At 35.3% G+C, this 26,925-nt stretch overlaps 4 protein-coding genes across 4 annotated transcripts; all 4 read right to left on the reverse strand.

Moving 5' to 3' along the window:
• Nucleotides 1–611: 611 nt before the first annotated feature.
• LOC123318382 lies at nucleotides 612–13,614 on the reverse strand. Its single transcript, XM_044904991.1, has 4 exons — nucleotides 13,461–13,614; nucleotides 9,144–10,442; nucleotides 5,555–6,346; nucleotides 612–2,133 (listed from the first exon to the last, which is right to left on the reverse strand). Exons 1-4 carry the CDS (start codon nucleotides 13,495–13,497, stop codon nucleotides 827–829), a joined length of 3,435 nt encoding a protein of 1,144 aa, XP_044760926.1. The 5' UTR covers nucleotides 13,498–13,614; the 3' UTR covers nucleotides 612–826.
• Nucleotides 4,417–7,566, reverse strand: LOC123318883 (facilitated trehalose transporter Tret1-like). Its single transcript, XM_044905653.1, has 2 exons — nucleotides 7,461–7,566; nucleotides 4,417–6,346 (listed from the first exon to the last, which is right to left on the reverse strand). Exons 1-2 carry the CDS (start codon nucleotides 7,495–7,497, stop codon nucleotides 5,040–5,042), a joined length of 1,344 nt encoding a protein of 447 aa, XP_044761588.1. The 5' UTR covers nucleotides 7,498–7,566; the 3' UTR covers nucleotides 4,417–5,039.
• A 3,026-nt stretch (nucleotides 13,615–16,640) lies between the features above and the next one.
• LOC123318910 (facilitated trehalose transporter Tret1-like) lies at nucleotides 16,641–17,944 on the reverse strand. Its single transcript, XM_044905689.1, has one exon. It carries the CDS (start codon nucleotides 17,932–17,934, stop codon nucleotides 16,648–16,650), a length of 1,287 nt encoding a protein of 428 aa, XP_044761624.1. The 5' UTR covers nucleotides 17,935–17,944; the 3' UTR covers nucleotides 16,641–16,647.
• Nucleotides 17,945–20,208: 2,264 nt separating this feature from the next.
• On the reverse strand, nucleotides 20,209–23,779 carry LOC123319268 (facilitated trehalose transporter Tret1-like). Its single transcript, XM_044906139.1, has 2 exons — nucleotides 23,610–23,779; nucleotides 20,209–21,978 (listed from the first exon to the last, which is right to left on the reverse strand). The coding sequence occupies exons 1-2, from the start codon at nucleotides 23,644–23,646 to the stop codon at nucleotides 20,672–20,674; spliced, it is 1,344 nt and encodes a 447-aa protein (XP_044762074.1). The 5' UTR covers nucleotides 23,647–23,779; the 3' UTR covers nucleotides 20,209–20,671.
• Between the last annotated feature and the right edge of the window lie 3,146 nt (nucleotides 23,780–26,925).

Consider the following 26,925-nt stretch of genomic DNA (forward strand, 5'->3'; position numbering starts at 1 on the left):
TCTGTCAATTAATTTTTCATCAGATGGTCTAACCCATCAATATATTTAATGATCTATGGTTTACTGGCTGAGCACTTAAGTGCTCAAGTGTAATTACTAAGCACTATTCTGCACTAAGCCTTTCGGTAAAGTGATCGAATTAATAATTCTAAATTTATTGGTACATCTTTGATTGAAACTAAGGATGTTAGATCCAATATCTTTCAAAAATATTCCTGATTTTTTAAGCATCTTCACCTTCTTATTTCTTCTCATTTTCTCATGAAATTTATTCATCAAGGAAAAATTAATGAAAATTGTGTTATTGAGAATCAGCAGATACAGATAAGAAAACCAATTAACTTTCGACAAAATTTAATAAAATATTTCTTAACCACGCATAACAGTTTAGAGAATTTATAATAAGAATTAAAAATCGAAACCATTTATATAATCATTTGAAACACAACTGTTACAATATGTAACTGTCAGCAAAGTGACCGTTCTAAAGAAAAAATATTCAATGAAAACATTTAAACATTAATCACAGGTGGTGTGAAGAAAGATATTTTTGAATAATTTTATACCTAATTAATTTTTAACAAGTGTTTGTATAATTATAATGAACTGAATAATGATAGAAGTAGTTTTATTCATTTGTAGAACATTGGCTAGATAATAACATTTTGCAGCATTTTTCAGATCTATACAAATTTTCACAATTTGCAACTATTTTTCATCCACGACATTATTTTTTCGTCAATCTACACTTATTGTCAAATTATTAAATGAATTTTAATTGTCAGATATAGAAAGTTCATAGAACCAATTTAAAATTCTATACTAACTAGTCATTCAGTTCCTTTTGGATTTCTTCCAAAGTTTTTCCTTTCGTTTCGATCATGAAGAACTTGATGAAAATCACTGCTAAGAAACTACACAATGAAAACATCCAGAAAAGAAGTCCGAGACCAAGAGCGTCATTCAAGGTGTTGAAGTAGGTCGTTAGGAGAAATGAACCGATCCAGTTGACGCTCAACATACACGAGATTGCTACTCCTTTTATTTTGGGTGGGAATAATTCTCCAAGAAAAGTAACAAGAACAGGTCCTACTCCGATGTTATACACGCAAACGTAGAGAATTAAGCATACTAGTGGTAACCAACTTATGCTTTCAACGTCGTAATCGTGTTTTTTCAAGAAGAAATATGCCCCAAATGGTATTTGCACCAAGGCGACCAGGAAATAGGAAAGTGACAGTAGAAATTTCCTAGGGTATCTATCCGATATTCCGGTTACTAAAATTGTCACTATCAATTGTGCGACAGCAACAATGATAGAACAGACATCTGATGAAATATCACTTCCAGCTTCCACGAAGATTGTCTGGGTGTAAGTAGCAACTATGATGGTCCCTGTTAGCTGCTGGAATGTGAAACCACCAAGCCCCATAATGAATGCTTTTCGTAAACCCTTGCTTCTGAGTATGTCCATGATGGAAGCGTCTGTTGTTTGTTTCATACCTTGTTTCATCTCTTCTAGAAGATCTGGAACTCTGTCTTTACTCCTGATCTTCATCATAACATTCCTAGCAGCATTTTCGTCAGTCTTGAGGAGGTAATAGGGACTTTCAGGGGCCAAAACGTAAAATAAAACTATGAAAATGGCGGGAAGAACAGCTAGGATGATGTGAAACCAGAAATACGGAATGTAGGGACCCAAGGAATAGGGAATCAACATTCCGATGTTCATAAAAACTGTTAAAGCTGCACCGAGAATTCCACGGTTATTCGCGTCTGCAACTTCCCCACAGTACATCGGTAGGATCGTCATAACCCCACCACAAGCAATTCCTATCAGGAATCTGCTGGTCAAGAGTAACCAATAGACTTTACACCATGCCATCACCAAGTAGAAAACCAGGAAGGGTAGCCCAAGAAATGTCAGGAGCGATTTCCTGCCAAACTTTTGGCCTAACATCCCAAAGCTAATGGAACCTATCAACGCACCGACTATGTTAATGGAGGCCAGAAAGCTGTTTTCTGTTTTTGATATCACGTAACCCAAGGGATTATCATCTGTGCCATTCAGTTTCACGAGCATTGGGGAGGGCCATGTTGTAGAAGTGTTGGCGATCAAAAAGATCAACTGGGCTGAAATAGATAAACGTGAATCAACAAACGTGAAATCTGTCATCAATATGACACTTGTTTTAGTGAGTTGAAGTAAATAATCAAAGAATTTTTCTTGCGCGATTAGGACAGGAAAATACCCAAACACTCTAAATTATATTTGGCGACGTTTCGCACATTCCCATTTACTTCATCAGGCCTCTATAAATTAGAGTCTTGAAAACAGCATGGTTCAAATACCGAAGCATCGACAATGAAACTAAGCATAACTATTCTGCGAAACGTCGCCAAATATAATTTAAGAGTTTTTGGGTGTTTTTCTGTTCTTATCTTGCAAGAACAATTTTTTTATTGTAAACTTGGAGGATGAAAAGATCAAGATACAGTTTTGAAATAAATAAATAATCATTAAATTAATTCTTTATCAGAATTAGGTGAGTTAAAAAACGAGAAGAAATTTAAGAATCCTTGAAAATAACCCCCCATATTTTTGAAAGGATGTCAAGGTAATTTGATCCCATGCAACGGTTAATTTTCTTGCACTGAACTTACCTATAAACACTGAAATATACATATATTGAGCACCCATTTTGACAGAGGAGCTAATTGACCAATGTGTTGATGCGAACAGAATCAACGACTAATGTCATGTAATCTTTTTTTTTTCGTTAGTTTCATAATCAAGCAATTGAGATTAGAGAAAAAATTTGAATGTAGCTGTCCACTGCCAATTAGTAAATTTTTGGGGTAATCAATTGTTATAGATAACCTGACTGATCTAATATCCACTTCAGAATGACTTTGATTTCAATTTTATTTCTCACGAACTCCTGATATGATCGTTTTTTGGTTTATTTTGATGATATTGAAGGATAAGGTGAAATTCAACTGGACCTTTATGCGATGATCAAATTGCTTTGTAATCAATGACGAATATGCAGTCATATAGACTACATTTGAATTTACTTTTTCGCTTCTTTTATCGAAGTCGGTTCTGAAATTTAGTTTAGCTACTAGGTTACAATATTGAAGTAATTTAGGAAGATTATTATTAGGAGATGTGGTACAGTGCGGCCTTCCATAATGTCTGCAGAAGTTCAGAATATACACAGTGAGTAAAAAATAATACACAAAATTCATATTTTCAAGATCCACTATTCTATAGAAAATGCTCGAACTGCTGAATTTTTATTTTGAATAAACTTTTTTTCATTTATAATTGAAGACTTGATCATGCATCATTTTGGGGGTAGTGAGTGTTTTTGATGGCAAACCTAAATTTTTTTACTAGAAACAGATAGACTTTTCGTTGCTGAGGATAATTTTTTAGTCCTTGACGATTTCACCAACACTTTGGACTTATTGTATTTGAATTCTCATGTTTTTCAGGTATTTTAAGGGGGATCGCAACAATTTTCAGTCTCTGCTTTTCCCTGATCAGTATCATTTTTTTAAATTCAAATTGAACATTTGATTCATGCGATGAAGATTGTATCAATTACATGATTTTTAATTCAAATAATTCAACCATAAATACACCCTACGACAAAGGTAAATTTTCGATAGCCCTTCAAAAACATCAATCACTACTAAAGTTTGAATTCATTGACCTTAAAATGAATGAAAAAACTGAAAATTCGATTTCAATAAGTTCAAGCATTTCATTGCTGTGAAAAAAGAGGTTGATGAAACACTCAATGACTACCTACCTCAACAACAATAGGTCCAACCTACCTTCAACATTTCCAACTATCTGTTGTACTTTTAATGTTATTGCTGGAACGTTGCAGATATAGAGAAAACCCAAAATACACCATTGTTTATATTGAAAAGGTCAACATCTAGAGAAGAAGAATATCTTCTGTGGGCCTACTGGAGATAACGATGGCTCGATGAACTGCTGATCTGACCTATCTCGCTCAGATTTTGAACAAAAGCTGCTCAGGGTATATATTTCATAAACATCAAAGAATATATAGTTTTTAGAGACCTTTGAGAGTGAATAAATATCTTAAATCTTCTGATGTTTGAATTAACCCGTAAATCCAACAATTCCTAAGGAAAATATAAAGCAAGGTTATTTTAATTTTGGACACATCTTTCGATAATCGAAATACTAACTCTAATTTTATTGGTACAGCTTTGATTGGTACTAAGGATGGTAGATCAAATATCTTTCGAACATATTCCTGATCTTTGCAACATCTTGACCTCTTATTCCTTTTCATGAAATTCATTCATCAATAAAAATTTATGGAAATTATGATATTGAGAACCAGTAGATAATTAGGAAAAAAAAATGAATCAACTTTCGACAAAATTTAATAAAATATTTCTTAACCATGCTTAACAATTGAGAGAGTTTATAATAGGAATTGTGAATCAGAACTATTTTATATGATCATCTGAAGAATAAGATACATATTATTATGTAACTGCCAGCAAAGCGACTGTTATGAAGAAATAAAATCCTTCAATGCACAATAATCAATTTGTAAATATAAATTGTTCATAAAATCATATGGAAATGTTAATTACCATTTGCGTCGTCAGAAGGAGTAGAGGGGGAACAGAAGCCCCTCTAGAAGTTTGAATCTTGAGAAAAAATAAGACATAAAAATCACAGAGTGTGTCTTGGAATAGTTTTGTTTGGTACCAAATCTTAGCCAAAGATCGAAGTTGATAATTACCAGATTGTACATTGAAAAAGGAAATCTGTGAATAATTTTATAATTAATTTTCAGCAGGAATAGTTATTCATTTGTAGAACATCAGTTGGACAATAACATTTTTCAGATCTATTGAAATCTTCACATATTTGCAACAATTTCTCATTCACGACATTATTTTTTCGTCAATCTACACTTATTTCGAAATTATTAAATTAAATCAAAAGTTCATAGAACCAATTTCAAAGTCTATACTACTTAGTCATTCAGTTCTTTTTGGATTTCTTCCAAAGTTTTTCCTTTCGTTTCGATCATGAAGAACTTAATGAAAATCACTGCTAAGAAACTACACAATGAAAACAGCCAGAAAAGAACTCCGATACCAAGAGCGTCATTCATGGTGTTAAAGTAGGAGGTTAGGAAGAATGAACCGATCCAGTTGACGCTCAACATACACGAGATTGCTACTCCTTTTACTCTGGGAGGGAATAATTCTCCAAGAAAAGTTACAAGAACGGGACCTACTCCGATGTTATACACGCAAACGTAAATGATTAAGCATACCAGTGGTAACCAACTTACGCTTTCAACGTCGTAATCGTGTTTCTTCAAGAAGAAATATGCCCCAAATGGTATTTGCACCAAGGCGACCAGAAAATGGGAAAGTGACAGTAGAAATTTCCTAGGGTACCTATCCGATATTGCGGAAACAAAAATTGTCATTATCAATTGGGCGATAGCAACGATGATTGGACAGAGATCTGATGAAATACCACTTCCAGCTTCCTCAAAGATTGTCTGGGTGTAAGTAGCAACTATGATGGTCCCTGTTAGCTGCTGGAATGTGAATCCACCAAGCCCCATAATGAATGCTTTTCGCAAACCCCTACTCCTGAGTATGTCCATGATGGAAACGTCTGTTGTTTGTTTCATACTCAGTTTCATTTCTTCTATAATTTGTGGGACTTTCTCTTTACTTCGAATCTTCAGCAATACTTTCCGTGCAGCATCTTCGTCTGTCTTGATGAGGTGATAGGGACTTTCAGGGGCAAAAACGTAAAATAAAACCATGTAAATGGCGGGAAGAACAGCTAGGATGATGTGGAACCAGAAATATGGAATGAAGGGACCCAGACAATAGGGAATCAACATACCGACGTTCATAAAAACTGTCAAAGATGCACCAAGAATTCCACGATTGTTCGCGTCTGCAATTTCTCCACAGTACATTGGTAGTATTGTGAAAACACCTCCACAAGCAATTCCTATAATGAATCTGCAGGACAAGAGTAACCAATAGACTTTACACCATGCCATCACCAAGCAAAAAACCAGTAAGGGAAGCCCAAGAAATGTCAGGAGCGATTTCCTTCCAAACTTTTGGCCTAACATTCCAAAAATAATGGAACCAATCAATGACCCGATTATGTTAAGTGAAGCCAGAAGGCTGTTTTCCGTTTTTGATATCACGTAACCCAAGGGGTTATCATCTGTTCCATTCAGTTTCACGAGCATTGGTGAGGACCATGTCGCAGAAGTGCTGGCAATCAGAAAGATCAACTCCGCTGAAAAAGATAAATGTGTATCAACAAACATAGGCGGATCAACTGTATTCCATTATCAAGAAAATCTCCATTAATATGTTTCCACTAGGTGTAGATGTAATGTGACGTCCAAACCACACTGTTATATTATTGGTCAGAAATATCAGTATATGATGTCATTAAAATTGAAGATACTGGATTACTCCAAGCCATCGAAACACTTGGCAGACTTGACTGAAGAAGGAATGTTTAGCTATTCAACTACCTACACTATGCACAAATCAAATATACATTTGAGTGTCTCATGCTTCTTGTTGATGTAAATTTGTATAGGGTTTAAAAAACCGATTTTTAAATTGCCTTGAATTCTAAGAACGTCATTGTTTGGCTCCATTTAAATGAATCAACTAATTTTAAGTTTAAGTAGTGTGAGTCAAAGATTATAGATATAGATATTATCTATAAATCTTTGGTGTGAGTGTCATGTTTTCACCTAGTTCTGAACATTGAATGTTAGGTCAGAAAAATTGCAAAATTTTGCCCTGCTAAGACACTAAGTCGTATCTGCGGAAAAAATCGTTTCGCAGGTTGAACTAGATTTTGGTATTTGAAGGCATGATCCAACAAGTAGGCAATGTCTTTGAGTCGTATTTTTTAGAATAATGAATTCCAAATATACACCGAAAAAAAGAGCAATGGAGAAGATACGCAGATGACATATCATATCCACAAATTACTCAATTCCTGAACTTCGTTCAAGCAGATACAACTTGCTGTTTTAGCAGGGCAGAATTCTTATATTCAAACGATGAAGGAAAAAAAAACTATGAAGCGAATGATAGAACATGATTGAACAATATTTCAACAAAAGGATGAAAACCCACAATTTTTGGAAGCCTTCTTTAAATAATGATTGTTTTTTATTTCAAAATGAAAAATGTCTAAATAATGGAATGTTGAATTTTATTTATTGATCAGACAATGCCTCGACTCTATGAACACGGTTAAATGAGTCAAAATGAATAATAACCAAATTTATTCTTCAACATAATTAGGTTAGTGAAAATAAAGGAAAAAAAATCAGAATTACTGAAAATTTTCGTTGAAACGGTTAATTCTCGTGAACTAAACTTACCTATGAACACTGAAATATACATATATTGAGCACCCATTTTGTTGGAGAAGCGAGTTGACCAATGCTTCGATGTGAACAGAATTAACGAATAAAATCATGTAATCTTTTTTTTGTAAGTATCTGAACTCGTAATCAAGCAATCGAGATTAGAAAGAAAAAATTGGATGCAGCTGTCCACTGGCAATAAGTGAATTTTTAGGGTAATCAATTGTCATAGATAATCTGATTGATCTAATATCTACTTTGGAATGCCTTTGATTTTAATTTCAATTCAAACGAAGTCCTGATATAACCTAGTTTGGCGGTTATTTAGAAGGATAATGAGAAATTCAACTGGACCTTTATTCGATGAACACATTGCTACATATAAACTACATTTGAATTTACTTTTTCGCTACTTTTATCGAAATCGGTTCTGAAATTCAGTTTAGCTACTAGTAAATATCAGGTAGAGAAATTAAGAAAGATTATTATTGATTATTAGGAGATGTGGTACACTGCGGCCTTTCACAGTGAGTGAAAATTGAGGCACAAAATCCATATTTTCAGTATTCACTATTTTGTAGAAAGATGCTAGAATTGGCAAATTTTCATTTGGAATAAACTACTTTTCATGTATAATAGGGAATGCTCCTTCTGACGAAAATGTTGTATTTTTTGTGAAATCATTTTAAGTACTTAAAAATGAAAAATAAAAATGGGTATTTAAAATTTAAAGCGTTTCGTTTCTATTGCACAAGTTGGCAAAATCGACTGAAATATGCGTTGATAATAAAGGACAAAAAATAAACTATCTTGATGAGATATACAAAGATGGCTGTCTATGAAGTCTGCGACGAACGAGGAAGGTCGTAAAATTTTATGGGATTTTTATGGCCGGTTGCTGTTGAGGCTCGCCAGGGACGCGCCTTATGATGGCTGTAAATCAACAGCTGATATTTTATAAACAAACCATTGTTCTGTTTATTTTCTGGTAGGCGCTGTTACCAAATAGTAAACTAGAAAAGAAGCGATTTAAATTTTGAATTTGAAACCTCATATTTGAAGAATGATTTTGAATAGTTCCCGCGGTGCATTCAAAAAATTCATGAATGAAACTCATAATAATTCAGTTTAAACTTGTATATGCTGTGATAACCCAAATTGAGGAGAATTCCCCATTGGGAAGTAGTGAGTGTTTTTATTGGCAAACCTAAATTTTTGTACTAGAAACAGAGAGACCTTTCGTTGCTGAGGATGATTTTTTTAGTCCTTGTTGATTTCATCCACACTTTGAACTTATAATATTGTATTTGAATTCTCACGTTTTTCGTGTATTTTAAGGGAAATCGCAAACATTTTCAGTCTTCTGATTTTGTCACCATTATTTACAGTGCTTCACGAAGTTTATAACATATCCGAAACAATATTGGTTGATTAATTATTATCGTTAGTTATTTTATTAAATCTTTTTTATTCTAGTTGAATCGAGGTTGATATTATTAGCTCTAATTATTCATCATATGGCACTATCACAAATCGACCTAGAAAAGGTCGCTTCTACAAATTAACTTTTTCATGAAATTCCACAAGTTTCAGTACTAAATTTTATTGCATTTATTCCTTAGTTACAATTTTTTCAACACACTTATGGTATAAAAGTCCTTACGCTAAGTCAACATTTCGAGATTCTTTTTCAATTATTAATTTCCTTCTGAATTTCTTCCAGAGTTTTTCCTTTCGTCTCTATCATGAAGAATTTGATGAACAACGTGGCGAGAAATCCACAAACTGAAAATATCCAGAATAGCATTCCTATACCGATTGCATCGTTCAGGGTGTTGAAGAAGGTTGTCAACAAAAATGAAAATATCCATTTGTAGCTTATCATGCAAGAAACCGCTAGTCCCTTTACTTTGGGTGGGAATAATTCTCCCAGGAAAGTCATCAGGATTGGTCCCACTCCGATGTTGTACACGCAAACGTAGATTATTAAGCATACTAGTGGTAGCCAATTATAGCTTTCGACGTCGTAATCGTGTTTTTTCAAGAAGAAGTACGCACCAAACGGTATTTGGATTAAAGAAACTAAGAAATGCGAAAGTGCCAGTAAAAATTTCCTAGGGTACCTATCTGTTATGGCTGATACAAATATTGTCATTATCAATTGTGCGACAGCGACGATAATTGGACAGAGGTCTGAGGAAATCCCACTGTCGGCTTCCTTGAAGATTGTTTGGCTGTAAGTAGCAACTATAACAGTTCCTGTCAGTTCCATGAACGTGAAGCCTCCTAAGGCCATGATAAACGATTTTCTTAGCCCTTTGCTTCTGAGTATGTCCATGAACGATGCGTCTGTTGTTTGCTTCAAACTTTCCTTCATCTCTTCCAACAGTTGTGGGACGCTGTCTCTATCCCGAATCCTAAGCAATACGTCCCTTGCTGCATCTTCGTCAGTCTTGATGAGGTGATAAGGGCTCTCTGGAGCAAAAATGTAAAATACTACTATGTAGATGGCAGGGATCGCTGCCAGAACTATATGGAACCAGAAATACGGAATGAAGGGTCCCACTGAATAGGGAATGAGCATGCCGATATTCACAAACACTGTCATAGCCGCACTAAGAATTCCACGGTTATTGGCGTCTGCAATTTCACCACAGTACATGGGTATGATGGTGACTACCCCGCCTAAACCCATCCCTATAACGAATCTACTGAACATAAGTAACCACATCACTTTGCACCACGCCATCACTAGGTAAAATATGAGGGGTGGTAAACCAAGTACAATCAGCAGGGTTTTTCTTCCAAACTTGGTATCTAGCAGGCCAAACACGAGGGCACCAGTTATTGCTCCAAGGATATTGATGGAAGCCAACAGGCTGTTTTCTGTCTTTGATATTACGTAACCCAAGGGATTGTCGTCTGTTCCATTCAGTTTTACAAGCATTGGGGAAGACCAAGTCACAGCGTAGGAGGCAATCATGATGCTCAACTGAGCTGTGAAAAAAATGAAAGAGATCAATATATATCAATAATAGGTAGGTATGTAGTAACTGGTGGTGGTGGTTATGTAGTTAACCAAAGCTTTCCAAAATTTCTCAAAGTTATTTGACCATCGATAGCAATTTATTTCTAAGAGTTGGTACCTACTTCATAGAATAGAATAGAATAGAATAGATTTATTGATCCTTCCAGACATTAATAAAAATGTATAAGACACGTCAAGACAATTTCTGAAAAAAAATTAACATAGTACAGAACAAAAACAAAAGAAAAAGAAATTTTTGATCTTAACATAACTTATCTTCCAAAAATTCTTCAACACTATAATAGCACTTGTTGATCAAAAGTAATTTAATCTGACTTTTAAATTGCTTGTCAGTCATACTCTTAAATTTTTTATTTAAGTGATTATAGAGCTTGGTGCCAATGAACATTGGTGATGAAGTGAACTTTGTGGTTCTGTGCATTGGAATGCATAGTACATCATCATTTCTGGTATTATATGCATGAAAATCAGTACACCTGTTCAAAAGGTGGATACTTTGTCGGATATAAATCAAAGTATTCAAAATGAAAATAGATGGCAAAGTCAAAATCTTGTACTGTTTGAAAATCGGCTTACAGGATTCTTGAGGTTTCAATTTAAAAATCATTCGAAGGATTTTTTTCTGGGTGATAAACACACGACCGCTGACCGTTGACGACCCCCACAAAACCACATTATAGCAAAGATGACTATAAACCATACCATAGTAGATTCGAAGCAGGGCATCTGTCTGAAAAGTGTTCTTGAGTCGGGATATTGCATAATAGGACTTATTAAGTTTTTTACAAAGATGGTCTATGTGATGTTCCCATCTCAAATTACAATCAAGAAATAGTCCCAGAAATTTAACACAGTCTGTAGACTGTAATTCCTCTCCTTGATAGTTTAAGGTGAGTGGTACTTCATTATGGCGAATTTGGAATCTGATAATTTCAGTCTTAGCCATGTTGGGAATGAGTGTATTTTTACGACACCAATTCGTGAATGCTTGAACAATGTACTCGCAGATTTCACGAAGCTCGTCAGCACTGCAAGCCTTAACTGCAACGGAAATATCATCCGCGAATAAGATCAATATATAAGCAACAATATATTCTGGTAAATCATTTATGAATAGTAAAAAAAGAAGCGGTCCCAGGACTGAGCCCTGAGGGACGCCAAGATCAGTGACATATTCCTGTGACTCGCAATCATCTATTCGTACAAAAATCCTACGTTTCGACAGGTAGGACCTTATCCAATCAAGGAACACACCCCTAAAACCCATTTGGTACATTTTATCAATTATGAATTGATGCTGGAGACAATCGAAAGCACGGGAAATATCGAAGAATATCCCAGCAACGTGGGTTCCATTGTCCAAGCACTTGTAAATAGACTCCACAAATTCGCAGCAGGCAGTCTGAGTGGACTTCCCGATTCTAAAACCATGCTGCTTGCTTGTCAGTATAGAAAACTTTACCAAGTAGTCATACATTCTATTGAATATAATCCTCTCGAATATCTTGGATAACGGACTTAGAATGGAGATGGGCCGGTAGTTTGCAATATCAGTAATATCATCCTTTTTATGAATGGGTGTAACCCTTGCTAATTTTAAGACAGAAGGAAAGTGTCCTAAGGAGACCGATTCGTTAATTAGATAAGCCATATGCTCAGCTATGTAAGGAGCAATGGATTTAAGTATTTTCGTTGAAATAATGTCAGGGCCGGTGCCACAACTATTTTTTAAGTTGGTAATAGCTGATGTGATCTCATCCGGTAGCACGGGAAAAAGAAAAAAATTATGATGCATTAATCGGTGTGTAGTACACTGAGTGGACAAGGAATATATAGAATACATAGACATAGAGAAATGGACTGAGCAGTACTAGCATGAAATTCGCTATTTCATAGAAAGAGAGAAATTATCGCCAGTCCAATACCTCTCTTTTGTGTAGATCTGCAGGTTGTGACGTGACCAATCAGAATTCTAGAAAAAGACAACTCATTGGCCTGATGTTCAGTTTATCCCTGTCACTTTTTCAGACCGTATTTCATGTACGGATGGAAAGAGAATGCTCAGTCTATTTCTCTGTGTCAATGGACAGACGTATCTAATTTTGGGTCATTAATTATTATTGACATTTTATATTTCTGGCAAATAAGAACTCTTTAATATAAAATACTCGTACTATTTTTCTCTTGAACCAAAAGCTATGTTATGTACAATAGTTGTGGAAACAATAATATATACAGGGTGTTTTGCCAACAGATTCAGAAAATTGGTCTAAGAGTTATTTGGGCTCGAAAATGGCCTGTTGGCCTTTAATTCCAAGGTACAGATCGTTATATCTCTTCCAAATAAATTCCTCAATATTTTCGAGACGTCTATTTGACCACTTATATCCTAGCTAGAGGCGGCCATTTTCAACAATTCTTGTAATTTTAAAAGATTTTTGATGTAATACAATTCTTTGGTCGATTGCTTTACCCGATAATGAACTTTTTCAAAATTTTCACTGAAAATTGGTGCCTCCCAGAGAATAAAAGCAGATAGTATTTTGATTTGGAAATGAATTCAATTTTGGAAAAAGTCACTATCGTACAATTTGTTCTTCAAACATATGAAAAAAAGCCAACACAGGCCACTGTAGTAGCTTTTAGAAAAATTCAACTTTATTCGATTTTAATCTGTTTTTTTATACTATGGATATTTTTAAAAAATATTCACGAATTTCTTCATGGAAAACCTGTTCTCGAAACTGTATGGATGAAAAATCAAAATATAACTCGATGATCAGTTAAGAACACATCCATACATAAAACGAGAGAAAAGTTTCTGAAAATAGAGAAAAGAGGATATTTTCTATACTGATATTTAATTCTTATTTCTAAATAATAACTCTCTCTTGATTCTTGCATATAAACATGCGGCTAGGGTTGCTTATTTTCAGTATATTAATTATTTCTCATTGAAAACTCACCTATGAATACCGAAATGTACATATACAGAACACCCATTTTGTTTAGTGAAGCTTAACTGACCAATGGCGACAAAATGAACTTAACTATTTATATACCATTCCTCAACTCTGTGTATGAATATCTCCGAAATTAATCAACAATCGAGATAAGTAAAAATGTATATATGCGGCTATACAGGAGTACATAATTTCTACGAGCTTGTTGAATTGGTTATCCTTTATCGTAGATAACTGGTTTTATCGGGAAATCAAGCAAGAAAAATTTATAGGTAGGTACAAGAGATTGGTTTATTTATAGAAAATTTTCGAAATAAACGCGAAGAAAATATAAATTTCAGCATTAACTCGTTATTTCTAAATCCTAATTTCGGAGGTTCTTCCCTTTCGTATTGAAAAATAAGGCTGAGAATGCAACGGTTGCAGTATCCGGATGGGAGGTGAATCGGTTCCCTCCTCCAGTTCCTGCAAAAATCTTGGAATTGTATTTGATTGCCAGCTGAGATTCAGAGAACATATATCACTGATACTGAAGAGATCATTCCTTGCTTTGAGATATTTGTATAGACAAAGACATTTCCTTGACATATCCTCGCGTAAATACCTTTGTGAAGCCCTGGTGTTGTCTATATTGAAATATGGTCTGATTCTTTTTTATCCTTGTCTTGATGCCGTGGCAAAATCTAGATTGCAACGGGTTCAAAATTCATGCTGCAGATTCATTTTCGGTTTGAGGAAGTATGACAGGGGGGTGAGTCAGGCGATAAATAGACTTAAGTGGCTCAGGGTCGAGAATATCTTCAAGTTGCAGATGGCTATCGCGGTACATCGCATATTACAGACATCCATTCCACCATATTTGCGAGAGAAACTTGTTTTCAGAGGGGATGTTCATGAGGTCGCGATCAGGCATGGACAGAGGCTTATGTTGCCTAGTTTTCGTTCAGCCACGTTTCAGCGCTCTTTTACGTTCAACGCTGTGAAGCTCTACAATGAGCATGCTCATATGTATGAGTTGACCTCCGTGAGTTCGCTGAGGTCGGCATTAAGGGGACGGTTGTTGACCGAACAAAGCTGTTAAAAATGTTTTATTTCATGTACTTTATTAGAAAAATTAATTGTTTTTTTTTTTTTTTTTTGTTTGTATTTGGAAGGGTTAAGTTGAGTAGCTTATGCTAGACTTCGCCCTTGTTCTGTGAAAGGATGTATTTTTTTTAACATTCAAATAAAGGCACTATTATTATTATTATTATTATCTTGTTGCTATAGACATTGCGAGATGTTGCGAGATATTGCTCGCTCCGCATTTGTTTTGCATCAAAATTCGTAATTACGTGCTCTGTCGAACGTTGGAACCGACCAAATGCAACATTTTGCTTCGAAATGTTGCAGGCTCTTCGTTGCACTGCTTGCAACAACTGCTTGCAACGTTGCGAGACGTTGCGCAACAAAAAGGCTAAGCAGCCCTGACGCAGAAATTGCAAGCAAGAGAGTTGATTTGTTGATCATAGTTATTTTACCCAGGTGATGAGTATAAATAATCCAACCTGTAATTTAGTCAATACTTGGTCAGATTTTGCTATTACTTCATGAGGCATAGAGTGCTGCATTCCTTAGTTGATGTAATGTGTAATGCTTACAAGAGCCGAGAAAATATTATATGACCCAAGAAAGCCATATACAGGGTGTCCTGGATAAGGTTGGAAATATTTTAATGTGAGATAGAGAACGCCTAACCCATATATATGTAGTATACGAGGATGTATTAATATCTAGTTAGCCTAGACCATGCATAAAATGATAATGCGTTACCATAGCAACGAATAATAACTCATTAGAAGTGTCAGTGTGGAGTTGGAGGTAAAAAAGGAAAACAGAGTTACGCATTAAATTGAAAGAAAGAATATGTCCACCGAAATTGTGAAAATCGAAGAATTGGAGTATCGAGCCATCATCCAATACCTGTATTCAAAAGGGTTAAGAGGTAAGCAGATTTACGAAGATATGCTTAATACCCTTGGTGATCAATGTTCTTCGTATACGACCGTGAAAAATTGGACTGCAAGCCTCAAAAGAGATAAATTTTCCATTGAAGATGATGACCGATCGGGAAGGCCAATTTCAGTGTCAGTCCCCGAAAATATCGATGCAGTTCATGACATGATTTTATCTGACCGTCGAATTGGGCTAAAACGGATATTTGAAGCACTGAATTGCTGCAAAATGGATGTTTGAACGTTGACCAAAAGCGTGCTAGGGTAGAAGCATCGCGTTCGATCTGTACTCGATTTGAAAACGATGTGGACGTCTTAAACCGAATTGTTATTATGGACGAGACTTGGGTACATTTCTACGATCCAGAAACAAAGCAACAATCGATAGAATGGCGATACTCTGGTTCACCAAGACCTTAGAATTTTCGTGTCCAAAAATCTGCCGGAAAAGTTCTTGCTTCAGTTTTTTTGGGATTGCCATAGAGTAATCATGATTGATTTTTTGGATAAGGGTAGAATAATAACCGGAGGTCACTACTGGACATTACTGACCACTCTACGGGAAAAAAACTAAAGAGAAAAGACGCAGAAAGCTATCCAAAGGTGTTCTGTTTTTGCAGGACAACGCCCTTGCACACAAATCTCATGTTGCGATGCAAAAAATTCGTGATTTAAAGTTCGAATTACTAGAACACCTCCCTTATTTACCAGATTTGGCTCTATCCGACTTTCATCTGCTTCCTCATCTAAAGTAAAAGTAAATTTTCTTCCAACGAGGAGGTAATGAAAGCTGTGGAGGTCTGGTTTGCAGAGCAAAAGAAACATTTTTTTTAAAGGTCTAGAGACGTAGCAGGTTCGCTGTGATAAATGTATCCAATTGAGAGGAGAATATGTTGAGTAATAAAATATTTTGATATTGAAATTTTTTTTGGTTCTATAGTAGGCTGAGAATTTTTCAATATATCCTGGTATAAGAGTGATTTATCCAAAATTTGGAATGAACATAGCTTCCATGAGGTTCCAGAAAACTGCAATCATTCGATTTGCAGGACAGTATCACATAAATTTGGACAGTTCTTTAAAGTTCGCTAAATCACCCTGTACAATGAATTTCACGTTTTCCTCGATATCTGCGTAAACTGAAAGATTCACAGTGTATGTATCTCTTTTCGATAGAAATAAATTACAATTCGTTTTCAAGAGTTTAATTCGATCTGTATTTGCTCCAGAGTCTTTCCCTTGGTTTCAATCATGAATGAATTGATGAAAATTACTGAGATGAAACCAGAAGCGGAGAAAATCCAGAAGAGGACTCCTATTCCAACTGAGTCTTTCAAGGTGTTGAACAGGGTTGTTAACAGGAACGCACCAGTCCAATTATAAGTCACCATAGAGGAAATGGCCAGTGCTTTCACCTTCGGCGGAAACAGCTCTCCTAGGAAAGTTATAAGTACAGGCCCCACTCCGATATTATACACGCAAACGTAAACCATCAAGCATGCCAATGGTAACCATCCAATATTGCTGACGTCACAATCATGCTGTTTCATATAGAAGTAGGCACCGAATGGTATTTGTACCAAGGAAACCAGCAGATGGGATAGCGTTAGTAGATATTTCCTGGGGTATCTGTCTGTTATAGCTGATACGAATATTGTCATTATCAACTGTGCAACAGCAACAAGAATGGGGCCAAGTTCTGGTGGAATACTACTTCCGGCATCCTCGAAGATTGTCTGGCTATAAGTAGCAACTATGACTGTTCCTGTCAGCTGCTGGAAAGTGAAGCCACCAAATCCTATAATGAGAGTTCTTCTGAATGCCTTACTTCTGAATGAATCTGTGTTGGAGTTATTATGTTTCAAATTGTCCTTCATTTCCTTCAAAAGATATGGGACATCATCTTTATTCCTGATCTTCATCATTACATCCCTTGCGGCATCTTCGTCAGTCTTGATGAGGTGATAGGGGCTTTCTGGAGCTACAAAATAGAATAGCAGGATGTAGATGGCACTTATGGCTGCTAGGACTATGTGGAACCAGAAATATGGCATGAAAGGTCCTAGTGCATAAGGGATAAGCATTCCAATATTCACGAATACTGTCATAGATGCACTAAGAATTCCACGATTCTTTGCTTCTGAAATTTCACCGCAGTATATGGGTAAGATGGTGAAAATTCCTCCCAAGCTCAGTCCGATTATGAATCTGCTGACTAGGAGCAACCACATAACTTCTGACCATGCCATAACTAGATAAAATATCAGGGACGGTAAACCAAGAAATAGCAGCAAGCTCTTTCTGCCATACTTCGTGCCTAGGAGTCCAAAGATAATGGAACCAATTATTGCTCCAAGTATATTTATCGAAGCCAGGAAGCTATTTTCTGTTTTAGATATAATGTAACCCAAGGGATTATCATCTGTTCCATTGAGTTTCACCAGAATTGGGGATGACCATGTGACGGAAGTTGATGCAATCATGAAACTCAATTGAGCTGAAAAGGATAGGAATTTTACTAGTACGAAACTCTTTGCGGGGAACATGAAGAAAATTTTTCAATCATTTATTCTATATACAGGATGTCCGTAAACGAATACGAAGGACTTAGGGAGATGATTCCTCGATGAAAATGAGCAGGGGTAGTTCCTATAAATTTTTTTCGTAATCGACCTCCCTTCCAAGATATCAGTCTTTGGAAAGCGATGACCAGTTGACAGTTCTTATTTTTTTTTTTACGGGTTCTAAAAACATAATACTTATACATAATATGAAGCACTAATAGATGTTACTCACACAATTATTTTAGATCTAATAACTTTATTAGTGTAGTGGTTAAAAATAACAACCTCATATGATTTTCCTTCAAGAATTATTTTCGTGGGATAGATTTTCGAAAAATAAAATTCTCTTATGGTTTCCCATTCAATTCTGGAGAAAAAAAAATCTTTCAAAATTTCCATACAATCGATCATCTCGGAATGAATAAAAACTTACTAGCAATTCTGATCACTGTTCATTCCATTTCATCGTTTCATCGTATTCGTTCCACAGAATGACTACATCCCGCTAAAATACATGCATCAACTCTCTGCCTCATAGACATTGCTTGTAAGTTTTTATTTATTCTGAGAAAAGTATCGACTGTATGGAAATTTTGCAATAGACTTTTTTCTGCAGAATTTAATGAGAAACCATAAGAGAATTTTATTTTTCGAAAATCCCACGAAAACAATTTTTGAAGGAAAATCATAAGAGGTTGTTATTTTCAACTGTTATAATAAAGTTATGAAATCTAAAAAAATTGTGTGAGTGACATCTACTCAGTGTTTCATATAATGTGTAGTTCTATGACACAGTGTTTTTTAGAACCCATAAAAAAAATTTAAAAACTGTCAACTAGTCATCGTCTTCCAAAGGCTGTATCTTGGAAGGGAGGTCGATTTCGAAAAAAATTTATAGGAACTACCCCCCTTATTTTCATCGAGGAATCATTTCCCTAAGTCCTTCTCATTTTTTTACAGACACCCTGCATACCATTCCCTACATTTATTGATATTTGAACAAATAAAAATATTCCATCAAAGAACTTTTGGAATCAACATGAAACAATTCTTGAAATTTTAATAGTTTATGCTACAGAAATCCAAATCCATTTATTATTGGCTCTTCAATTTTGAACCCTTGCAATTAGTTTAATGGAAGAAAAAGCTCGGAGGAGAATTGGAACAGAAAAGATATTGCTCAGTAAAATTAATTGTTCTTGCGTTATACTGACCTATAAACACTGAATTGAACATATATAGAGCAGCCATCTTCAAAAACTATCGTGCACTAATGTCAATACTTTCAATAATTGATCATTTCTTCCAAAATATTCATTCATAATCGAGCTCTTATATATAGATTATTAGGAATTGCAATTCGCAAGTGCCTATTGTCCTTTGATGAAAAAGCACTTATCACAGATATTAGAGACTAATTGATCACCTATGTACTTCAAGATACTTCTGATAGGTCTGCAATTTAGAAATTTACACAGAAATTGCACATATTTCCGTATCAGCGCACTCTAGAAGTGTCTGTAAATAATGAGATGGACTTTGGCCAAGATACAGCAGAAGGTGTTGACGGGTATGGCGACTTGAAGCAACTATGTAATATGTAAGGAACTACGAATAAATCATAACTTCTCGGAATATAATATGCAATATAGAAAGAGACACCCTAAGGTTTCCATGTTTGTTATTTTCAACCCCTAATAATGAAGTTGTTGAAAAAGTAAAAGGTATCCAATGCCAAGAATATCTACCAGCTGATCGACGACCAAATCATCTTCAATAAATGATCCTTTCCTTCCCTTTTTGTCACAAAACGTTTTGATTGCATGACAAACTTTTATTAACTGGCCCAGAGCCTTTCTATGGTGAAGGGAAATGCACCTACAAGAAAGAGTTTATAGAGAAGGAAGAAACCTTAAAGAGCATAATATATGATGGGCTTATCAGAAACTGACTGGTGAGATCCTGCGCATCTGGTTACAGAATGCCCCGCCATTGCAAGCCTGCGTAGAAATGCCTTGGACTAGAAAATTATAGAAGGAATGAGGACCTAGCCTCCTTGAAGTCCTGTAGAGAGCTGTAGAGAGCGCAGTTATGGGAACAGATCTGATGGTGGGCACAAATAGACCTTAATTACTCTTCAATTATAAGAACATTCTTTGAAAAATTGCGTTATTTGAAATGAAAATTAACTTATCAATTTTAATATCATTTATTTCCATAATTATCATTCTCATTTCACATGATTCATCAAGTACTACCCTATACAAAAAAGGAAGTTTTAGGTATAAACTTGAAAAACTCCTGAATTGTTTGTATATCATTGACCTTAAAATATATGGAGAGAAGTCAAAATTCAAACACTTTTCGGGATTTTTATACCTATTAATTATAATTAAGATAAAAAATAAGCTAGATATATTCTTAATCGTTCCAAATAATATACAGTTTAATCTTTCATGCGAAATTCTCAAAAACCTTCACAATCCACACATTTTCCGAATCGTAGTACACTTTCACATATTTTAGCACTCATTGCCTAGTTCCAATTTTCTTCAGTTATGAATCAAACCCATGTTGGGCGCCCAGAGAATTCATATCTCTGACGGTATCACTGCTCCTCATAGTACTGCATCAAATGCTTGAGATTCATCTTCAATTACGTATTTATTTCCTCCTGAATTTCTTCCAAAGTTTTTCCTTTCGTTTCTATCATGAAGAATTTGATGAATATTGTAGCGAGGAATCCAGAAACTGAAAATATCCAGAAGAGGATTCCTATACCAATTGCATCATTCAAGGTGTTGAAGAAGGTTGTCAACAAGAATGAACCAGTCCAATTATAGCTTGTCATACAAGCGATGGCTAGTCCCTTTACTTTGGGTGGGAATAATTCTCCAAGGAAAGTCATAAGGATTGGTCCCACCCCAATGTTATACACACAAACGTAGACTATTAAGCATACCAGTGGTAACCAGTTTATGCTGTCGACATCGTAATCGTGTTTTTTCAGGAAGAAGTATGCACCAAATGGTATTTGCACTAATGAAACTAAGAGATGCGAAAGGGTTAATAAGAATTTTCTAGGGTATCTGTCTACTATTGCCGATACAAAGACTGTCATTATCAATTGTGCGACTGCAACAAGGATTGGACAGATATCTGATGAAATACCAGTTCCGGACTCCTCGAAGATTGTCTGGCTATATGTAGCAACTATAACTGTTCCTGTGAGTTGAGAGAATGTGAAGCCACCAAGACCAATAATCAAGGTTTTTCTCAGTCCCCTACTTCTGAGTATTTCCATTATGGAAACGTCTGTTGTTTGTTTTAAACTTAGCCTCATTTCTTCTATAATCTGTGGGACGTCCTCTTTATTTCTAAGCTTTAGCAATACATTCCTTGCAGCATCTTCGTCAGTCTTGATGAGGTGATAAGGACTCTCTGGAGCAAAAAAGTAAAATAAAACTATGTAGATCCCAGAGATCGTTGCCAAAACTATATGGAACCAGAAATATGGTATGAAGGGTCCTACTGCATACGGAACAAGCATACCAATATTAACGAACACTGTCATAGACGCACTAAGAATTCCACGATTCTTCGCATCTGCTACTTCTCCACAGTACATGGGTAAGATGGTGAAAATTCCCCCTAAACTCAGTCCGATCACGAATCTACTGACCATGAGCAACCACATCACCTTGCACCACGCCATCACTGAGTAAAATATAAGGGATGGTAAACCAAGTACAAGCAGTAGGGTCTTTCTTCCAAACGTGTGATCCAGAAGGCCGAAACCAACGGAACCAATCACTGCCCCAAGTATATTGGTGGAAGCCAAGAAGCTGTTTTCTGTCTTTGATATCACGTAACCCAAGGGATTGTCGTCAGTTCCATTCAGTTTTACAAGCATTGGGGAAGACCAAGTCACAGCGAAGGAGGCGACCATGAAGCTCAACTGAGCTGTAAAAGAAATGAATATATATTAAGGCTACACTGGGTGAACTGCGAATAGGAGGTAATAACGAAAAAAAATTTTTGTCTTGCGACTGGAGGCCATCAATCGCAAAGTTTAAGTGATTGGCAGAACTCTTTGTGAAAATCTCTGTACTTAACAAGTCACCAAGGAATCTTTATACAGAGTGACCAAAAAGTAATGCACAAATTTCGTTTCCTGTGTAGCTGGAGTGCGGGAGACTTGCTCAGGTAGGAGACTTGAACCACCTCAAATATTTCAATTCAAATTTCGCGCTACCGGTATCGTAAATAGCTTGCGACATACTCGTGACAAGGCACAACTAGTGGTGGCTCCATTTTGGCCGCCATCAGAACAGTTCGGGAGTGAGAAGGTTGAACGTGATTTTGTTGTTAGGAAGTAAGAAATTGAATAATTTTTGTTTGTTACACTGTCTTAAAAGTTCAATAGGTGCTTGGTGATATTCAGTTTTATTGCTTTCATTGATTAATATTGTTTTACAAACAATGTGCCTTTTCAATAATAGTTGTGAAAATTTCAAGAAATCATCTGTTGAATAAACTAAAAGGGAATGCGGGAGATTTGACCCATGCTATGGTCAGGAGACATAATCAGTGGTCCAAGTTTCCCGCACTGAGCTTAGATAATAGTTTGCTTCAAAAAAAAATTAAATAATATAAAAAAGTATAAAAAAATATACAAAGGTTTAAAGAAAGAAAAAACATCTCGGAAATAAGTGAGAGTGACTCTGAAATAGAAAATATGTGTTTCATATGCTGATGCATCTGATGATGAAAACCTTGACATAGACAATCGTTGGTCATTTGAAATTTTTTTCTTTCAATGTTTTTCCTGATACACAAACTTATAGTCAAGTCTCTCTCGCCCCCTGTTCAACTCTCGAATTGGTCAGGGAGACGTGAACCAATTTTCGGTTCCTAACAAAAGAATTGCTCTACTCAAAATGTTCATCTCACCATCACTTTACTATTATCTAAAGTTACCTATTTAGGCATGATATCTTCACGGAAAAAAATTGCTACCATTTACAAATACAACTCAAGTGGCTTCAGAATGAAAAGGGGTTCAACTCTTCCGGACTCCCCATATTTATTATATTGTAAGAAAAAGCTCGAAGAGCTTGAATTACTACATTTATTAATTTCCAAACTTACTAGAAGATCCAGTTTCTGACATTTAGTTTCTATACAAATTACGAAGACATCGTACATAGGTATAGGAACTAAAAGTCACAAAAGGCCAATTTTGCCACAGAATATCAGGGAAGTTGTATGGAAAACATCCTCAATTATAAAAAAAAGTTGCATGACTCAATAAAAATTTACCCCTTCGAGCATTTTTCTACAAATTGCATATAACGAGAAAATGAATTCTTTGCGTTACTCTGCAGAAAGCTTGGGCTTATTGATTCATTGAATGCTTGAATGAGACTAGAGGAAAATTTCGTGAAATATAAATGATCATGTAGCAGGTACCTACATGGATATTTTTCTATATAAACATAATTATTTTTCAAGGTAATATCAAACCCTCTTTGGCATTCATTTCTTGAAGTTACTTATTTTCAGTATTAATTATTTTTTGCAAATATACTCACCTGTGAATATGGAAATGTACATGTACAGAGCACCCATTTTGTTTCTAGAAGCTTAACTGACCAATTATGAGAAAATGTAACCAACCATTTATTTATACTATTCCTCAACTAAGTCCACGAATATCGCCAAAATCAATCAACAATTGAGATAAGTGAACAATCGCTTGCAACTATCCAGTATTATTTGCCATCAGCTTGTCCAAAAGTTTATCCTTTATCGTAGATAACTCGTTTTATCGGCAGCTATTAAGAAAAATCTGAGCAAGGGGCAGCTCATGTCTTGACAAATAGAATTTCTGTTGCTTATACAACCACACTGAGAATTCAAGAGGAAGTAACACCTAGTAATTTTTCAAGTGGAGGCTTGATTTTTTTTTTAAATTTAAGTCAAAGGACGATTAGATGTCACTGCGCCTTCTTTTGTTAATTCAACTGTTTCTCAATTGAAGAAAATATGCTATTCACTTTGTCAGTGTCCATAAAACATAACCATATAATTGCTTTTCGTCGGTTTTTCATCAAATTTCGGTGAAATTCTTGGCGCAGTGACATTGGCGATTGAATTTTTTTAGAGTTATAGTTTGGTAAAGGGGTCACCTTTCCACTCTAATATCTGAGCGGGCTTCAAAAAACAAATTATTTCTGTCTGTTGTATCTACATATAAAAAATATACGAGCCCTCAACATTGAACCCAAGTTTTGTAGCTTTCAGATTTCCAGACATAGGAACAGGCATAAAAAATCGCACTCAGATTTTTACCTTTCAAAATCTTATCATCGGTTTCAGATAAGTAAGTGTCAATTTCATACGTAGGTAATCTTCGAGATTTTTGTTATTGCTGCGGATTTTTTTTGAAAATCACTCACTCACATAATATTTCACAATAGATAGGTATTTGGATGTTGCTCTTACAATTGACCTTATGATCTTACCCTTTTTTCATTACGGTTGACTAATATACATTTCTGTTTTCTGTAACATTGTCCGATTCTGGATATTGAGGTAATTTCTTCTTCAGGAATTCGATGGTATGGAATACGTCTATGGGTTTTTATGTACCTATTCCTACTGATACTTTTTCAATGTCTTTCTATTATTTTTAGAATTTTTCACGAGACTGTTATTTTTCGCTATCTTTATAAAACCAGAAGAATAAAAATATTTTTCTGATTTCAAAATTCTGTTTCGCAAGCAATTTTCCAACGTAGCTCAAAATTTTATCAAAAAAATTCATGACTTTTTTTCAATTTCCTTAAGTTAAATAGTCATATTGGATTTTCCGATAACGGATTACTCTTTATCCAGATATAAAGATAGGTATTCCTTTTTGAATATTCAAAATATAAATGTTATGTTATAAGTGACATACTTGAAAACTATAATCTGATTTTATTTACAACGATAAAATCATAAATTCTTCGCACTCTGTGCTATTCTCAATGATTATTATTATCGAGTCCCTTACTTTCAATTACGTTTTGTGTATTTTGAGTTGCATATCTGGCATAAGATGGATGAAATGGTACACAGTAGTTTGGCTATTCGATCTACTTCCCAAGGACTCTCCTTTTCCCTTCCATTCGTTGTGTTTCCTTTAAAGTATCTCAAAATTATAACATATAGGTAGTTATAAGACAAATATAGTTTTCGAAAGAATACCTACCAATAGGGTTCAACATTTTTGTCCTTATGAAACTTACCCAAAAAACGCACTCCCTGATTTGACGAAGCCTGAATAACAGAAAACCGTTGATTTCCTTCAGTGGCGGTGCATGTCTTGGAAATTTCAGGGTGCACAAGCTTTAAATTTGGATAAATTCTAAATAAAACCGGATTAAATGAATCTTCTCATCCCCGTGTCCACGAGGGGCAAGTTCAAAGGCGCCCATTTAACTATACAACTATAATGTCACTTGAGATGACTTTTATTAGTCCTATTCTTCATTTGGTCTTTACACTTCGAAACGCCAAGGCTTTTTGACTCATGTGTGCAGAAACCTATCTAGATTCAAACCCCTGTCATTTAGACACAACTCCTAATTCCTGCAGATCCAACTTATATGTTAATAAAGAATATGATGAATACTGCTTGTGTCAAATTTCATAAATGAAAAATGGACTGATCAGTCTGGATACTGCGCCAAACAAGGTCCCTTTTTCGATACGCTATATGCATATAAAATAGGAACATTTCTGCAACGGAAGACCACTCCTTCCAAAGTCCTTGATTTGAAGTTTTTTCAAACGTTGTTTTCGTTCTAACGATTCCTTTCGGTATGTAAATTCAGAGCAATCGATAATTTTATGATATCGTGGCTGATTTGCATTCCGTATACTGTTGCAGGTGGATTGTTACAGGAGCGTTGATTTCCATGACCGGAATTTGATACGGGTTGATTGGTTTTCTTATTTGATACCAATATATGTAGGTGGTTCTCTCGAACAGCACACTAGGAAAATCTTACTCTCCGAAGAATACATATATTCGTTATTTTTTGCGAAAATTGGAATAATTTCATAACATTCATAGGGGTATGAAAGGGCGAAAAGAAAGGAAGCCAGAAATTTATTATTTTTTGTTATTACCTTTTTTTTTTTTTTTCAATGATTCTCATTAAAAAAAGAGGATTTATTGATCCATTTCTTATGCATTATGTTTTCAAGGCAACCTTCAGTAAGGAAGTCGGCGTAAATTGGCCCATCCTCTTCAATTCCATTGGTTTTTCTTTCGTTTTATCGATGACTGACATCCAGGCGCTATGTAAAACAGAAATTTTACTAGATACTTTTTTTTTATTTTAATTGCAGTTCTCAATGGATCGTTCAACTTATTTTTCATGTGAATACTTTCACTTGAGTACCTACTTTTCACAGTAGATAGTTTTAACAGAATATTTGTGAAATAACTAAGGATTAGTGATTTATCTTAAAGTTCTATTCTTGCCTGTCTGTGTGACACAATGTTTGGTCTTAACAACTGGATTTGAACACCTGAATTTTATGTTGAAAAATAATTGAGAAGGATACCACGTGCCATCAAAAAAGAGTATGGTTTCGGTCATATTTGACGTCATCAAAGCAAGGTAACTCCCACTCAGATGGAAAACGGTTAGAATGGACGGACCCTAATTAAATACTAGTAGGAGCTTGTGAGTATTATCAATTACTCGAGCGCCATCTAGTTGGTAACGAGATTTAACTAAATTCTCTCTCCAGGTTGAACCCCAAACGAAGACAAGACTATATCAAACAGTAAGTTGATAACTTTTGCCCATATTCTCCTAATTTAGTACGCATATCTCGGACAACATATGA

This window comes from Coccinella septempunctata, chromosome 8 (assembly GCF_907165205.1).
Source record: "Coccinella septempunctata chromosome 8, icCocSept1.1, whole genome shotgun sequence".
NCBI lineage: Eukaryota > Metazoa > Arthropoda > Insecta > Coleoptera > Coccinellidae > Coccinella > Coccinella septempunctata.